The sequence below is a fragment of the Pleurodeles waltl genome, chromosome 8 (genome assembly GCF_031143425.1).
Source record: "Pleurodeles waltl isolate 20211129_DDA chromosome 8, aPleWal1.hap1.20221129, whole genome shotgun sequence".
NCBI lineage: Eukaryota > Metazoa > Chordata > Amphibia > Caudata > Salamandridae > Pleurodeles > Pleurodeles waltl.
In genome coordinates this window covers 20,192,513-20,208,161 of record NC_090447.1, presented here as the reverse complement: position 1 = coordinate 20,208,161, position 15,649 = coordinate 20,192,513, and the positions used below count along the sequence as shown (strand labels likewise).

General features: G+C 46.7%; 1 protein-coding gene across 1 annotated transcript in view; it reads left to right on the top strand.

Annotated features, from left to right (window-relative positions):
• The first annotated feature begins 2,532 nt into the window (after nucleotides 1–2,532).
• Nucleotides 2,533–15,649, top strand: part of LOC138249673 (transient receptor potential cation channel subfamily M member 2-like) — a 31,674-nt gene continuing 18,557 nt past the window's right edge. The window contains exons 1-2 of the mRNA XM_069203634.1: nucleotides 2,533–2,549; nucleotides 7,070–7,156. Coding sequence (XP_069059735.1) covers nucleotides 2,533–2,549; nucleotides 7,070–7,156 — 104 coding nt within the window. The remainder of the gene's footprint in view (nucleotides 2,550–7,069; nucleotides 7,157–15,649) is intronic.

The window sequence follows — 15,649 nt, the reverse complement described above, 5'->3', positions numbered from 1 at the left end:
GCTTTTCATGAAATATCACATACTGTCTAGAAATACAAGAACCTTCTAGAATAATGTTTCAGAGCAAACATTGCATTTTTACATGAGGACAAAAGGCAATCTGAAACATTCCCTGGAAAACAATAGGAATTGTACTAGGGACTTAATATGCACAAAGAATGTCACATTTTGAATTTAGCATCTTCACAGAAAATCCAAAAGCTCAGGATATATGTGTGCACTTCAACAAACACTACACACCAAAGTTTTAATTGCCATGAAATGATTGCGCACACTATTGTCGATCTGAACATCAAGTTTTACATGCTGGAAATGAATCGTGCACACTGCTGATTCTAACAAGAATATGCAAATGCCATGAAATGATCACGCACACTGTTGCCGATCTGAACATCAAGTTTTACATGCTGGAAATGAATTGCGCACACTGCTGATACGAACAAGAATATGCAAATGCATGAAATGATCGCGCAAGGTGTTGCCGATCTGAACATCAAGTTTTATATGCGGGAAATGAATCGCGCACATTGCCGATTCGAACAAGAATATGCAAATGCCATGAAATGACCGCGCAAGCTGTTGCCGATCTGAACACCGAGTTTTACATGCGGGAAATGAATTGCGCACACTGCCGATTCGAACAAGAATATTCAAATACCATGAAATGATGGCACACACTGTTGCCGATCTGAACGTCAAGTTTTACATCCTCGAAATGAATCGCGCACACTGCCGTTTCGAACAAGAATATGCAAATGCCATGAAATGATTGCACAAGCTGTTGCCGATCTGCACGTCAAGTTTTACATGCTGGAAATGAATCACGCACACTGCCGATTCGAACAAGAATATGCAAATGCCATGAAATGATCGCGCATGCTGTTGCCGATCTGAACATCAAGTTTTACATGCGGGAAATGAATTGCGCACTCTGAAAGTTACATAAGTAGGCCCAAAACTTGAGAGTTTTTGAGAACGGGGTCGGGGGCCCAGCCCGAGCTCCGCCTTACCGCCCTGCTCAAGGATCACCAATATAATGCAGGCAGGCCTGGAACATCAAGGTAGGCCTCCGGAACAGGAGCTCAGGAAGTTGCTACTGCTCTGCACCGGGACCTTTGACTAGTGAGCACGTGGAGCTGGGCTGGCTCCCTTATATAGAGTCTGGCCCAGCCCACAAACCACACCCAGTCATGCTGCAGGGAAAGCTTCTAGAAGGTCCTAGAAAGGGACCACACCCTAACACACTCAGTAAGCCTGCAGCAATACCTTGCAAATGAACAGTTATTGCAAACATCATTAATAGGGGTTTTCAAGGTTAAAGTCTGCAATGAAAAAGGTTAACATACTGCATATACACACATTGCATGAATTATGGTCTTGCATAAAAGCTGGGTTTTTGCATTTTTGTCGCCCGTAGAGCACGCACTGTCCTGATGTTGGCAGGTTGTGATCTTCGCTCCTGCTACTTTTTGCCAGTTATATTTTTTTCTCGCCTGTTCCAGCTTCTTTCAGTATTATTTTTTCCTATTGGAAGACTTACCTTTTTGCTTCTTTTTTGTTTCAGGGAGTTCCTGCTTAGAGGTTTTTCCCTTTTGGTTTTTTTTTCCTCTGGGACTCCTTCTGGAGGGCATGGACTACTTTTGGCGTTCTTCGGCCGGCAGCACTGTGGCTACCAGAAAGGGATGCCCCCACCTGGGTAAAGGCAGAACCTGCTAAAATCAAGACCTCTCTGCAGTTCCAGTGGGCCAAAGACACAAACAACGAGTAGCCCGTGACACATGCAGCACTACGAGAAAGGCTCCCACGCCACCGGAGAACCACTCAGGGAGTTATGCATCGCAGGAAGGAGTGCTGGGGGCTGGAGCTTCAAGATGCCTGTAGATCTTGTGAAAAGGATGCCAACAAGCCTTGGCAGCTGCAAAGGACACGGTGCACAGCGGTACTGTCCTGCATGGTCAGGCAAGGGCTTCCCTCCACCCAAGTTGGACAGCTGGAAGACAGGACCGTCTGGACCACTTCAGTCCACCACCTGTGATACAGGATCCCACAGTTCAGCAGGAGAGGGGATCCATGCAGCCAGTCGTTGTCACAGTTGGTGCCTGCAGATGCAGTGGAGTGACTCATTCACCCCAATGGAGATTCCTTCTTTCTTCTGATGCGGGCTGAAGACGGGGAGTCCTAGGAGGATGCACAACCAGGGAAATTATGCAGTTGCAGGAAGGAGCCGGAGATACAATGTTGCAGAAGGCATCTTGCTTCTTTGTTGCAGCTTGTAGGGTCCTGAAGAGTCCTGATGCAGTTTTTTCAGTCATAAGTCGAAGTGGAGGTTGCAGGGGATTCCTGCTGGAATCTTGCAATCCGAATCTGAGGAACCACCCCAGGAGAGAGAACCTAAATACCCCTGAAAGGAGGATTGGTCACCTAGCTGGGTGACCAGCTCTCAGGAGGGGGCTCTGACGTCACCTACTGGCACTGGCCACGCAGATGCTCCCAGAGTTCCCTGCCAACCTTGAATCCAAGATGGCAAAACCTATGGACCCTCTGGAGGAGCTCTGAGCACCACCCCTAGAGTGGTGATGGACAGGGGAGTGGTCACTCGAGTTTCCTTTGTCCAGTTTCGCACCAAGCAGGGACTGGGGGGGTCGTTGAACCGGTGGAGACTGGTTTATGCAAAGAGGGCACCAAATGTGCCCTTCAAAGCATTTCCAGTCGCCCCGGGAGGCTACCCCTCCCAAGCCTATAACACCTATTTCCAAATGGAGAGGGTGTAACACCCGTCTCCCAAAGGAAATCCTTTGTTGTGCCTTCCTAGGCTTGAGCTGCTCAAGCAAAAAGAGGGCAGAAACCTGTTGGGGAGGTGGCAGCAGCTTGAGTTGCCCGGGAATCCTCAGAAGGCTGAAATAGAAATACTGGGGGTCCTCTAAGGAGCCCCCAGAGTGTATGGAATCATACAACCAATGCTTGCAAAAAGCCCTGGGATGTGATTCTAACATGTTTGATACCAAATTTGCCTATGCTCAGAGTTACCATTATGTATCTGGACTTAGGTATTGACCTATGCCCAGTACATGCATAAAATGGTGTCCCTGCACTCACAAAGTCTGGGAAAATAGGCCTGGAGTTTGTGGAGGTACCTCTGCTAGTGCAGTGGTGCCCTCACACACGGGTACTTTGCACCCTGCCCTCTGGGCAAGAAGGCCTGCCATAGGGGTGACTTATAAGTGACCTGGAGCAGTGGAAAATGGCAGTGAGTGGGTGCTTGCACCTTTTCACGCACGTTGCAATGGCAGCCCTGCAGAACCCTTTGCTTGGGCTCCCTATGGATGGCAAAACATATCCTGCAGCCCATAAGGATCCCTTGGAACCCCTATGTCCTGGATACCTAGGTACCATATACTAGGGACTTATAATGGGGCACCAGTGTGCCAATTGTGGATGAAATACAGAATTTAGAGGAGACAGAGCAGGATCCCAGTGAATACAGTCAAGAACACTGACATCAGGCAGAAAAAGGGGGTAACCATGCCAAGAAAGAGGGTACTTTCCTACACCTATTTTCAACCCCTCTTGCTCTACTGGTAAACCAGTACAATAGCAACATTCATCTCAAGAGCTGAATGGATCCAAATATCAACATGGTATTATTCAGTGTAATCTAGACCAATGGGTTGTGTCTGACTCAGGCTAGTAGTGATGAACATTGTTAACAAACTTGCATCTTCCTCAGTGACTTGGCAGTGTCAGTCCAGCCCTCTTTTGGAAAAGCTCCCCCTTGACATTGATTGGTACCTGAACCTTTCTATGCTGTGCATGTGCAGGGAGGTGACAGTGCTTGGACTAACATCTCTTTATTCCCACAGGTGGAGTTCCTGATCTATGACCCTCCTTTCCATATTGCGGTCAGAGAAGATCGAGACGTATTTGGCCCACTAACAAGGTAAGTGTGAACACAACATTATGCTGCCTCTGTCTCATCTTTAAGCCTCTTGTAATACCTGTCCAAGTAGACTGATGTGGAGTGAAGAACAGTAATTCTCAGGGGTTGTAGGAAGCTGGCTCTGTATATACTATATCAAAGTGAGATATAGTGTGCACAGAGTCCAGGGGTTCTCCAGAGGCTTAACAGAGGTAGAGTAGATAACACTAATGCTCTCTTTTGTGGTAGTGTGGTCCAGCACTTAGGCTTATCAGAGGGTAGTGCAAAGCATTTGTTGTACACACACAGACAATAGGAGGAACACACACTCAAAGACTTAACTCCAGACCAATGGTTTTTATATAGCAAAAATATCTTTTGTTAATTTATTTCTAGAATTACAAGATTCAAGTTGCAGGTAAATACATAAATTAATACGTATTTCACATATGTATCAATACCACTTTGATTGGAATTGGTAAGTTGTACAGTTTTTGATTAAATGGCAATAACCTGTTTTAAAAGTTGACACTGCAATTTTTTCAGAACAGCTCCTGGGGGAAAGAAAAGTTAGTACAATTTTGCAGGTAAGTACAACACTTACAGTTCCAGTCTCCAGGGGTTAGGAAGTCTACAGGTAGGGGTTCAAGTTGACCCCAAACACCCACCACCAGCAACACGGGGCTGGCCGGGTGCAGAGGTCAAATTTGAGGCAAATTTAATATGGGCTTCTATGAAGACTGGGGGCACTCGGTTTCAGATCTGCTCGCAGGTAATTACCCGTGTCTTCAGAGGGCAGACCTGGGGGGTTTAGAGGAGCCACAAGCAAGGAGGCACCAAACTCACACCCTCAGGGGCGGCCAGGTGCAGGGTGCAAAGAGAGCATCGGGCTCCGAATGCTTACCTTTGAGGAGACCCCGGGGGTCACTTAGATGCTGCAGGCTGGCTCAACTACCTGGGTGCCCTGGGCCTGAGCCTTTGAGGCTCACCGCCAGGTGTTACAGTTCCTGCAGGGAGGAGGTGTGAAGCACCTCCACCCAGTGCAGGCTTTGTTTCTGGGCACAGAGAGCACAAAGGCTCTCACACCATGAGGCCAAAAACCCGTCTCTTAGTGGCAGACTGGCAAAGACCAGTCAGCCCTGCACTAAAGGATTGGGTAAAATACAGGAGGTATCTCTAAGATGCCCTCTGGGTGCATTTTTCAATAAATCTAACACTGGCATTAGTGTGGGTTTATTGTGCTGAGACGTTTGATATCAAACTTCCCAGTACTCAGTGAAGCCATTTTGGAGCTGTGGAGTTCGTAATGACAAACTGCCAGACCATATACTTAATATGGCTACACTGCACTTACAATGTCTAACAATGGACTTAGACACTGTAGGGGCATATTGCTCATGCAGCTATGCCCTCACCTGTGATATAGTGCACCCTGCCTTAGGGCTGTAAGGTCTGCTAGAGGGGTGACTTACCTATGCCACAGGCAGTGGGTTGTGGGCATGCCACTCTGAGAGGGGTGCCATATCGACTTTTCCTTATTCACCCCACCAGCTCACAAAAGCTGCAAAGGCGGTGTGCATGTGCTTGGTGAGGGGTCCCCTAGGGTGGCATAATACATGCTGCAGCCCTTGGGGACCTTCCCTGGCCACAGGGCCCTTGGTACTATAGGTACCCTTTACAAGGGGCTTAGCTGGGTGCCAGGGGTGTGCCAATTGCAGAAGCAAAGGTACAGATTTTGGAAAGAACACTGGTGCTGGGGCCTGGTTAGCAGGATCCCAGCACACTTCCAATGAAAGTTGGCATCAATATCGGGGAAAAAGTGGAGAGGTAACCATTGCAACAAGAGCACTTTCCTACAGTGGTATAATTAGAATGTTTCTCTTCTAGGCACCCCCCTTTTTAGGCTAGATCTTGTAATTGTTGTATAGATGACAAAGGTAGAATGCATGTTTATTTAATGTCACTTTTCCTTGAATGTGAAAATCAGGGTTGCTTGCACTATTGCAGTCATTAATCTGAGCTGTATTCTCTGTTCTAAAATAATTGTTGTCAAGTTGCCTCAGGGTTTCATGGAAGCTGATAATTTAATTTTTCATCTATTATTATTATTCAAAGAGCACAGTTTTACAGAATGACAGTAGGTGCAAGGGCATCGGGCCACTTTCTTCTGTTTATTCTAAAATATTCAACAAGCACCAGATGATGTTATATATTTTATGAACATAATGTGAAGAGCTACAGAGGGACTTCCCCCCAGGAGACTGAGGTGGGACAGGCCATGCAGAATCGCTTCCCCTTTTGCTGAAGGCTGAGGAGAGGGTATTCAGCCTTCGGAGGCTGGAGCCTCACCAGCCTTCCTTCCAGGGGAGACAAGTAGAGCAGGCGAAGCTATCATATTCTCATGTTTGTGTTTGCTCCTCTCCACAGTCATGCCTGCTCATCTTGTCCCTAATTCTCCTCCTTCTTCTCTGTATTGTCTTCAGCTGTCTGCTTTCTGAATAAATTAATTTCCTCTTTTCTCAGGTCACCTCGAAGTCTGCCAAAGAGAAACTACAATGCCCTGGATGGCCTTATTGACCTGCGCAGCTCATGTGGGACTTACATGGTGCAGGATGGGGTGCCTCTGTAAGTAATGGCTGACTCCTTGCCTACAGCAGAGGATTGGACATTGTAGAGTACTATGGACAGTGTGACTTGGGGTAACAAAGCCCTTGGTGTCTAGAGGCAGTAGTTGGACATTGTAGTATTGGATTCTGTACAGAGAAAGCTCAGCTGCCCCTCTTGAGTAGCCGTCTGTCTGCTTAGCACATCTCTTGACACTACGTTGTGTTCTCAGTTACCAGTATGTGGCTGCTGTAGGCCGTGGATCTGTGGGAAACTTGAAGTGCAAAAGACAGCCTCATGGAAGCAGCCTGAATGTTGACACTGCTCTACAGAAAGAATGACAGGTGGTACCTAGGAGTCATATCAGTCCATAGTCAGTGCTAGCAGACTCTGTCGGTGAGGATAGATTGAATCAAAGAGCACTGCTGTTCTGTTTCCAATCCTTAGCGATTGCACAGTGCAGGCCATGATGCTTTGTAAAAGTTCTTCGCCAACTTACAGGAGTTCCTTTTTTTTAAATGATCATGAATATTTTGGGAATTTTTGCAGAAACCCAATGGGACGCACTGGGATACGAGGGATTGGAAGTCTACGATGTTATGGGCCAAACCATTCTCTGCACCCAGTGCTTACACGGTGAGTGTGAAACTTTTCTATGCTGCTTCTAATACCACAAACACTAGATTATCTTTGGCACCAGGGCCTATGCTGCAGTGACTCTATTGTACTGATTCTACAACTAATGAATGATCATCTGGTATAGGGGTCTAATACTGAGGAACAGGAACAAATATGTAAGATTGTACTGAAAGATATTGTAGAGTGAGCATGAACCTGTAACCAGCATTGAGCCAGAAGAACAAAACCAGACCATGTTCTCAGGTCCTGTAGGAGAAGCACAAAGAGCAAGAGATTGTTACTTGGGTAGTGGCATCAGCTGAGAAGGAACTGGAGTGAAATGTGTTGTTTTTCAATATTCAGGGTTAACTGGCAAGGCAGCCAGGAGGTCTGAGGTGTGAGATGAAGATACAGTAGCCCAGACTCAAGGAGGCAAAGCATTTTCGGTTGCAGTTAGATGGAGCAGTAGAGAAAAATATGTTGAGGGAACTAAAGTAATATAAGTATTTCCACACCTGGCATTTACATGTACAGTTAGAAAGGCAATGATAAAAAGAATCAGAATGGAGAAAGTGGATAAGGCTGGTGGTATGCTGATGAGGTTTCAGATACTGATGGTGCTTCAGGTACTGATGGTGCTTCTGATGCTAATGATGCTTCAGATACTGGTGGTACTTCTGATGCTAATGGTGCTCCGGATACTGATGGTGCTTCTGATATTAAACGTGCTTTGGATATTGATGGTGCTGCTTTGGATACTGATGGTGCTTCTGATATTAAACGTGCTTTGGATATTGATGGTGCTTGTTCGGATACTGCTGGTGCTCCGGATACTGATGTTGCTTCTGATATTAAACATGCTTTGGATATTGATGGTGCTGCTTCAGATACTGACAGTATTTTGGATACTGATGGGGTTTCAGATACCGATATTGCTTTGGATACTGATGGGGCTTTGGATAGAGGTGGGGCATCGGATACCGATGGAGCCTTGATACTGATGGGGTTTCGGATGCTGATGGGGCTCCCAATACTAATACTTTTTGGGGATAGTAATGGGGCTTTGGATATTGATGGGGCTTCAGATACTGATGGTGCTTCAGCTAAGGATGGCGCTTCATATACTGATTGGGATTCAGATACTGATGGGGCTTCTGGGAGTTCTGACAGAAGCACTCACAGCCCTATAAAGTGCTTTCTAGAGACAGCTGTGGTTCGTGTGAACTCATGCGGAGTGACTTAAATCCCAGCTCCACTAAATCGGAAGCAGGGAAGAAGCTTGTAACAATTGACCTGTGTTCTTGACATTCATTGCATTGAGAATGTAATGAAGGAAGTACAGGAAGGAATGACTGATGGACAGTTTCAGACTCACAGAATCACATATATCACTACTACATCATGCTACCACGTAAAGGTCATGTCAGAACATTTACAGACGACTCCGCACAGTAGATGATTTAGGAAGCTTAACAACCATGTTGTAGGCCACAGGATTTGTGTCTGGCTAATCAAAAAGAGACAACACATACTCGTAAATGGGGTTCACTTTAGGTGAGGAGGATTGAGGGGGGGCTAGATACATTCACTGAGGATGCCCTGTAAAGCAAAGTATTCTTTTGCAGAAGGACTTCAATTAAACACACAGATTTTCCCTAGTGACTTTCATATTTGTACCAGCTTTGATATTCTGTGAGTTTGGAACAAATTAGGAGTGTTTGTAGGATACTTGAAAAATGGTGAAACATCTGGTCTCAGATGACAGCCATGTCGCCCGCTCACTGACTCCAACGCTGGTTGCCTTTGGCAGCAAGAGAACTGTGGACATTTCTAGGGTTATTGCATACAAAGATGATCAGAAACCTAATTTCCATGGAAAGATCCTACGGTCTGTCACATACAAAGTCTCACAAGACCATTATTTGAATCTAAAAAAATCTGGACTATAGTTTAGTCTATTAGAGAGATAGCTGTATCTCTTTCTACCAACCTGAGATGTGAATATAAAGCGCGTAAGCGCTAGTTTTCAATGTGTTGTAATCTATTCTATGGGCTTTAACCTCACCCATCTCACACCCATCGGTTTGATTCGTTCCTGGGCCTGCCTTTCAAAAATCCCTTCATTTAATTGGTAAATGCTTTATGTTTCTTTCACCGTGACGCTGTTTTGTTACACCTTGTAGACTGACCGTGTTACGTGGATTATTGCACGATCGGCCATATACTTTAGTGTGGGCGCAGTACTTTTTTCTTTCGTCTCTCTCCTCTGCCCTACATTGCGGCCATGGCGCTTTGAAGAATAACATAGAAATTCTCAAGGCAGCTCTCCCGGCACAGCAGGAGAGCCAATAATACAATATTCACTGCACTTGAGAAACTCACCCCATAGTAATGGAATGGCGCAATCCGGCGCAAAGGGTGGGCTAGTGTAAAAAAATTACTTAGCCGGGTGGAGGTGGCAGTATGGGAGAATGGTGTTTTGCACCAAAAAATTACGTTAGGCTGGTTAGAGCAAAAAAGATGACTCTAACCAGCCTAGCGTCATTTATTGACACAAAACCATCCATACCACATGACTCTTGTCTTATAAAAGACAGGAGTCATGCCCACCACCCTAATGGCCAGCACAGACGACAAGGGTCCCTGGGCATGGCCATTGCACCCTCTGCCATGTAGGAGGACCCATTTCAGGGCCCCCAATGGCACTTTAAAAAGTTTCTCAAATACTTACCTCTACTTACCTGGTATGGGGTCCCCCATCCTGTGGTGTCCCTGGTGTGGGTGGGGGTGTTCCTGGGGCTTGGGGAGGGCACCTGTGGGCTCTTTCTATGGTGTTTGACCATGGAAATGGGTCCACAGGTCTCCTAACGCCTGGCCAGACCCAGGCGTTAAATAATGGCTCTAAGCAGGCTTAGTGGCATTATTTAGGCCCGCCTCCCTCCTGTGCACCATTTTTGCACGGGAGGATAAATAAGGCGCTAGGACCTTAGAGTCATGTTTTGCCCAGGAATGCCCACCTTGCATCTCATTGACGCAAGGTGGTTTCGCGCATCCAAAAAATGACTTTAACTCCAATATTTTGGCGCTAGACTAGTCTAGCGCCAAAATATAAATATAGAGTTAAGTTTGCACTGAATTAGCGTAAAAAAATGACGCTAATTCAGCACAGAGTATAAATCTGGGCCTAAGTGTTCCTCCATCACTCCGCTGACAATCTTTCTGCGAGAAAGAGGACCAAGAGTTGCAGAGGCAATGAAATACACCTATTACACTTTTTCCAGCAGTACTCTTCTGAGAGATTAGAAACTGTGGCCCAGATTTACAAGAGTGTGGCGCATCAGTACTGTTGTGCCAGATTTCTTGCACCCCCCACCTCCACCTTACGATGCCATGGGTGTGCCGTATTTGAAATACGGTGCACCATAGTGCACATTAGGCCAATAAGCTATTGTGGTGCTTTGCTGCACTAGCATCAAAAACTTTGAAGCTAGTGCAGCAAAGTGCAAGGAGGTGCTTTGAACAGGCGTTAAGACAGACGCCAAAAATGGCACAATGAAATCTTCTAGATTTCATTGTGCCATTTTTGTGGGTCTCCTAGTGCTGGAACACCCCCCTTGCATACATTATGCCTAGAGCAGGCATAGTGTGGCGCAGGGAGTCACGAAGAAATTATAAAGCCTCAGTTTTAAGGTCTCCATGGTAGGTCTGTGTGAACTTCCACTTTTGACTACAGGTGGGAAATGTGAAGAAAATCTACAAGTTGTAATCTCTGCCTCCTTTGGGGTAGATGTGTGAGTTGTTGAACTTCTTTAGCACACAGATGACAGTCTAGATCGCCCATATTATGCTCCATTTCTGCAATGCAGCCTTTGATTTCCACAAATCCCATCAGCAGAGGAGAATGCCTTGTCATCTTTTTATGTTGTATGTCCTTGTTGATCCTTAGCAGTGACGTTATCAGGTATTACTCATGGGCGAGGTTGGCTTCAGGACTATCAGAGGAATCACTTTAATTTCCTTGAGATTCCTCTGGGATGAGAGACTTTGGGGCAAAATCCACTCTTCCCCCTTGTTGATCACTATTTGTTTTCTTATTGACCTCATGCTTCTGTCCTAGCAGGAATAATGGAAGCAGGGTAAGCCTCCTCCTGTTACATTGTCTCTTTTTTACGCTGACGTGTCCTTCAGTACTAATAAGGAAAGTGAAAGTTCTGGGAGGAAATTCTAGAAGGTAAAAATTATGCCTCATTAGGGAATGTTGAAAGAACAAGGGTCTCTAGGATCCAAGAAAAGTATTGGCCATGTGTGTGGGGGGGGGGGGTAAGGTCAGCAACGTAACACAAGGCAAGCTGATTCACTCTTACACTGCCAGGGCTGTGATCTAGTAAGCGCTTCGTCTCTCACCATTGCATGCGCAGTGTCCGGCTAGCTGGGGTTAGAGCTACAAACCATCTAGGGCTCGCCTGACTGATTGGGTCGTGAAACCTTGTTTGTGTACTTTCTGCTCAGGATGCCAACCTTGGTAACTCTTCTACACCCTTCCTTCCTGCATGGGATGTATTTGTTCAGTAAAGGAAAATGTCCTCACCTTTTAAAGATATCTAAATAAAATATAATGGTGCATGGCTACTGCTTATGTCATCAATTCCCATTCTTGCTCTTTGGGTATCCTTTTACTCATTTGACAGAATCTCTGCCTGGTGCGAGGTGCAGGTCGCTGTAGGGATGACTGGGACTCTTCTGATTGCCCTCCTTCTTGGTGTATGGGCACACAGCATCCGACTGTCCCTTTGACTACGCTGGTTTGTCCTCAACATATTTAGTATTTGTGTGTATATCTTTCATTATCACACAGCAGGCACTGCGAGCCATGATGCGAGAACTGCATCCTGGTGGTCATCACTCACCACATTAAAACACTTCCTGCGTAGGTACAAATCAAAAACAACATGTTACTAACCAGACACCACACACAGTGTTACTTGGTTTGTTTGTCTGCAAGCGCTTCAGTAGCCTCATTATGTAAAGAAGAAATAACAAGGGCCTCTAGGATCCAAGAAAAGCTTTAGGAGAAAACTTGGAGAAAAACTGTAAAGTATTTAGAAGTACCAAAAGAGTTAACACAGCATCATAAAAAATAAAAACACTTCAATTAATGAAAATGACAAAAATGCAATAAAGGGTGCTGACATTTTTCTCACATTGTAAAAATCACTGTTGAGGCCAGATGGATATATAAAAAAAAAAAAGTTGAGGGCAGAGGTGCCATAAGGCCTGAAGAGAAATATTATGACACGCTTGTGGATCTATATAATATGGACACGAGGAGGAACAGAGACAAAATCAGGTAAGTTTCCATCACCTTGATCCAATGTCTACATCACCATTTGGGGATAACTCGGATCAATCCAGTGTGTTAGTGTCAGACTCCCCATTTCTGGAGTAAGAACCTTGGAATTGTGTGTAGGGTTGAAGGCACCATGCTGTGGATTAAAGACACATTTTTACATTATACAAGATAGTGATGCTGTGGATGTTGATATGGTGACAGAAGAGAGAAACAGGAGTAAGGCAGAGAGAGGGTGTGGTCCCACAAGAGTGTTGGAGAAGACATGAAGCTGTGTGATGTGGCGTGGGTACAAACGGAATGTCAAGACAGTTCACCAGAGTCAAGGGAAGTCATGAACACTTAGTGCTGGAAACAACTACTGCCTCTTGTCTGTGGAATCACAAGAACAATATACTACTGTGAGCCCGCTGAAGTGCCCTGTAACTTCATTTTAGGCTTTGACTTTCAGGTGATAGTGAGGATGGATAATGACGACTCAGTCCTGAAGAAGGCTGATGTGGCTAGAAGATACTGAGATATTAACAAGAATGTTAATTGTTTCTACCCACTGCTTGGTGCCCACTGGCCTTCCTTCTTTGTAGCAGATCTACGGAACTAGTGCACATGGCCAAATGAAGGACAATAAACATCTTTCTTCTCCTAGCCAGTGACCATGTGTCAGGTTTACTGCTGTTTCTTATACGTCTCCAGTAGAAGCTAAGCTGTGGGACTAGCAGGCTCTGCCATGAAGAATTGCGTTATGGTGACTTGTAAAGAGCATGTTGAGATCTGGGCAGGCTTGGGGGACACAGTGATGGCAAATGGTGGTGAAAGGGTGTGAGAAAGTAGCCTCTTTCTAGCCTTGTTACCCCCACTTTTGGCCTGTTTGTGAGTGTATGTCAGGGTGTTTTCACTGTCTCACTGGGATCCTGCTAGCCAGGGCCCAGTGCTCATAGTGAAAACCCTATGTTTTCAGTATGTTTGTTATGTGTCACTGGGACCCTGCTAGTCAGGACCCCAGTGCTCATAAGTTTGTGGCCTATATGTATGTGTTCCCTGTGTGGTGTCTAACTGTCTCACTGAGGCTCTGCTAATCAGAACCTCAGTGGTTATGCTCTCTCATTTCTTTCTAAATTGTCACTAACAGGCTAGTGACCAATTTTACCAATTTACATTGGCTTACTGGAACACCCTTATAATTCCCTAGTATATGGTACTGAGGTACCCAGGGTATTGGGGTTCCAGGAGATCCCTATGGGCTGCAGCATTTCTTTTGCCACCCATAGGGAGCTCTGACAATTCTTACACAGGCCTGCCACTGCAGCCTGAGTGAAATAACGTCCACGTTATTTCACAGCCATTTTACACTGCACTTAAGTAACTTATAAGTCACCTATATGTCTAACCTTTACCTGGTAAAGGTTAGGTGCAAAGTTACTTAGTGTGAGGGCACCCTGGCACTAGCCAAGGTGCCCCCACATTGTTCAGAGCCAATTCCCTGAACTTTGTGAGTGTGGGGGCACCTATAAAACACGTGCACTACATATAGGTCAATACCTATATGTAGCTTCACAATGGTAACTCCGAATATGGCCATGTAACATGTCTAAGATCATGGAATTGCCCCCTCTATGCCATCCTGGCATTGTTGGCACAATTCGATGATCCCAGTGGTCTGTAGCACAGACCCTGGTACTGCCAAACTGCCTTTCCTGGGGTTTCACTGCAGCGGCTGCTGCTGCCAACCCCTCAGACAGGCTTCTGCCCCCCTGGGGTCAAGCCAGGCTTGTCCCAGGATGGCAGAACAAAGGACTTCCTCTGAGAGAGGGTGTTACACCCTCTCCCTTTGGAAAATGGTGTGAAGGCAGGGGAGGAGTAGCCTCCCCAAGCCTCTGGAAATGCTTTCTTGGGCACAGATGTGCCCAATTCTGCATAAGCCAGTCTACACCGGTTCAGGGACCCCTTAGCCCTGCTCTGGCGCGAAACTGGACAAAGGAAAGGGGAGTGTCCAGAGCTCCTCCAGTGTGCTCCAGACCTCTGCCATCTTGGAAACAGAGGTGCTGCTGGCACACTGGACTGCTCTGTGTGGCCAGTGCCACCAGGTGACGTCAGAGACTCCTTCTGATAGGCTCCTTCAGGTGTTAGTAGCCTATCCTCTCTCCTAGGTAGCCAAACCCTCTTTTCTGGCTATTTAGGGTCTCTGTCTCTGGGGAAACTTTAGATAACGAATGCAAGAGCTCATCCGAGTTCCTCTGCATCTCTCTCTTCACCTTCTGATAAGGAATCGACTGCTGACCGCGCTGGAAGCCTGCAAACCTGCAACATAGTAGCAAAGACGACTACTGCAACTCTGTAACGCTGATCCTGCCGCCTTCTCGACTGTTTTCCTGCTTGTGCATGCTGTGGGGGTAGCCTGCCTCCTCTCTGCACCAGAAGCTCCGAAGAAATCTCCCGTGGGTCGACGGAATCTTCCCCCTGCAACCGCAGGCACCAAAAAGCTGCATTACCGGTCCCTTGGGTCTCCTCTCAGCACGACGAGCGAGGTCCCTCGAATCCAGCAACTGTGTCCAAGTGGCCCCCACAGTCCAGTGACTCTTCAGTCCAAGTTTGGTGGAGGTAAGTCCTTGCCTCACCTCGCTGGGCTGCATTGCTGGGAAACGCGACTTTTGCAGCTACTCCGGCCCCTGTGCACTTCCGGCGGAAATCCTTCGTGCACAGCCAAGCCTGGGTCCACGGCACTCTAACCTGCATTGCACGACTTTCTAAGTTGGTCTCCGGCGACGTGGGACTCCTTTGTGTAACTTCAGGCGAGCACCGTTTCACGCATCCTCGTAGTGCCTGTTTCTGGCACTTCTCCGGGTGCTACCTGCTTCAGAGAGGGCTCCTTGTCTTGCTCGACGTCCCCTCTCTCTCCTGGTCCAATTTGCGACCTCCTGGTCCCTCCTGGGCCACAGCAGCGTCCAAAAACGCTAACCGCACGATTTGCAGCTAGCAAGGCTTGTTGGCGTTCTTTCGGCGGGAAAACGCTTCTGCACGACTCTCCACGGCGAGAGGGATCCGTCCACCAAAGGGGAAGTCTCTAGCCCTTTTCGTTCCTGCAGAAACCTCAGCTTCTTCTGTCCAGTAGAAGCTTCTTTGCATCCACAGCTGGCATTTCCTGGGCATATGCCCATCTCCGACTT